The 1,447-nt window shown below is 41.7% G+C and overlaps 2 protein-coding genes across 2 annotated transcripts in view; one reads left to right on the forward strand and one right to left on the reverse strand.

Moving 5' to 3' along the window:
* gemin5 (gem (nuclear organelle) associated protein 5) overlaps window positions 1-805 on the reverse strand; it is a 20,556-nt gene extending 19,751 nt beyond the window's left edge. The window contains exon 1 of the mRNA XM_035666439.1: window positions 554-805. Within this exon, the coding sequence (XP_035522332.1) occupies window positions 554-695 (142 nt within the window). The 5' untranslated portion in view covers window positions 696-805. The remainder of the gene's footprint in view (window positions 1-553) is intronic.
* Window positions 806-884: 79 nt separating this feature from the next.
* Window positions 885-1,447, forward strand: part of mrpl22 (mitochondrial ribosomal protein L22) — a 3,174-nt gene continuing 2,611 nt past the window's right edge. Inside the window, exons 1-2 of the mRNA XM_035666442.1 lie at window positions 885-1,082; window positions 1,172-1,214. Of these exons, the coding sequence (XP_035522335.1) occupies window positions 1,058-1,082; window positions 1,172-1,214 (68 nt within the window). The 5' untranslated portion in view covers window positions 885-1,057. The remainder of the gene's footprint in view (window positions 1,083-1,171; window positions 1,215-1,447) is intronic.

Genomic DNA, 1,447 nt, shown 5'->3' on the forward strand with positions numbered 1-1,447 from the left:
CTGTACATCACTGGTCCCCAAACTTTATGAACTGTATGAAAACTCAATATATTCAGTTTACAATGACAGAATATAAAACAGAGGAGAACAGTAAATCCTCACAATTGAGAAGCTGGGTCTAGCAAATGTTTTTAAGGCGATAAATGACTTAAATGATTAATCAATGAATCGAACTGTTGTCAACACTCATCTCATGAGTATTATTCAGTTGAAGTTCTCAATAAATCAGATCAAAAGTGTCTGCTACTGTTGTAACTGTTACTTGAACTCGAGCAGATCTTTAAGTCAAAGATGCATTTGGCCTTTTGAGTGTTTAATCAACTAATAATTCCAGCATTAGAGTCATCATGTTCACCCATCCAGTCAGATGATCGGTTTTTCTTTTACTACACGACTCCCAAAGAGGTGTAATCAACACACCTGAGGAGATCTGATCACCTGGATTTGGACTAAAACACGACTTCTGCCTGCGTGTAACACAACAAGCTCAGTCTTCAAGAGGTACCGCAGTGATCCGTGAGTGCACAGTGCTGAGCAGCGGCAGCAGACTCACCTACAACCCTGCAGGAGGATGCAGACACTTGAATCAAATAGATGGTGTTTTTGGCTCCGACGCCCAGTAAACCGCTGCTGTTGACGTCGCTGCAGCGGGAGCAGTACCAGTTGGGAGAGGCGGGAAGAGACCGTTCGTGCATGACGCCTCCGAAAGTTTTAAATGTATTAATTTTCTATTAAAGTCTAGAAGGGAAAAGCAAACTTCTCACATGTTACCTGCTCTGTCGTAGCGACTACACTAACAGCCGTACGGCCAGCGTGGGGTCGTAAATCCTGCCGGTGCCGACTACGGAGTCCTAGTTGGGTCAAATCATGACGAGTTTGCTGTCTAAAACGATATTTTGCGGCTTTTAACAACTTACTATTAAGACAACATATCAGTGGCGACCAATAAGCAAACGCAATAAGTTATATACGTATTTAAAACGCATCTTGCTGTTAACGTTAAAGTTGTAAACAGTACTGTCGTAAAGCGAACACAGTGGCGTCGTAAAAGAGCAACATGGCGACGGCAATGACAGGACGTGGTAAGAGAAATTACACACAAATGTTGCTCTTACGTGACATAAATGTTGTCTTCGGACTGTGTTTTAACGGATTCCCGGTTTGCTTTCAGGTATGTCTTTCATTAGGAACATATCTGGGGTGTTACACTCAAGGTAAGCGCATCAGTATCAGTAAAGCTGTGACTGTCTCTGCAGAAGGACAAATGTCTGTGGAATCAGTCGTATCAATGTGCAACCCACAAAGAGAAGTTGGACTTGTATATTTTGTCACTTTATGAAATACAGAACTATAGTTTGCACTTGCTGTAAATGCTGCTAGTTTCCAATGTAGCTAGAACTGTGTTCATTAAATTCAAAACACTTTATTTGGAATTTCCCCATTGTGG

This window comes from Morone saxatilis, unplaced genomic scaffold, assembly GCF_004916995.1.
Source record: "Morone saxatilis isolate NCDOM2014 unplaced genomic scaffold, NCSU_SB_2.0 Contig20, whole genome shotgun sequence".
In the NCBI taxonomy this organism is placed as follows: domain Eukaryota; kingdom Metazoa; phylum Chordata; class Actinopteri; family Moronidae; genus Morone; species Morone saxatilis.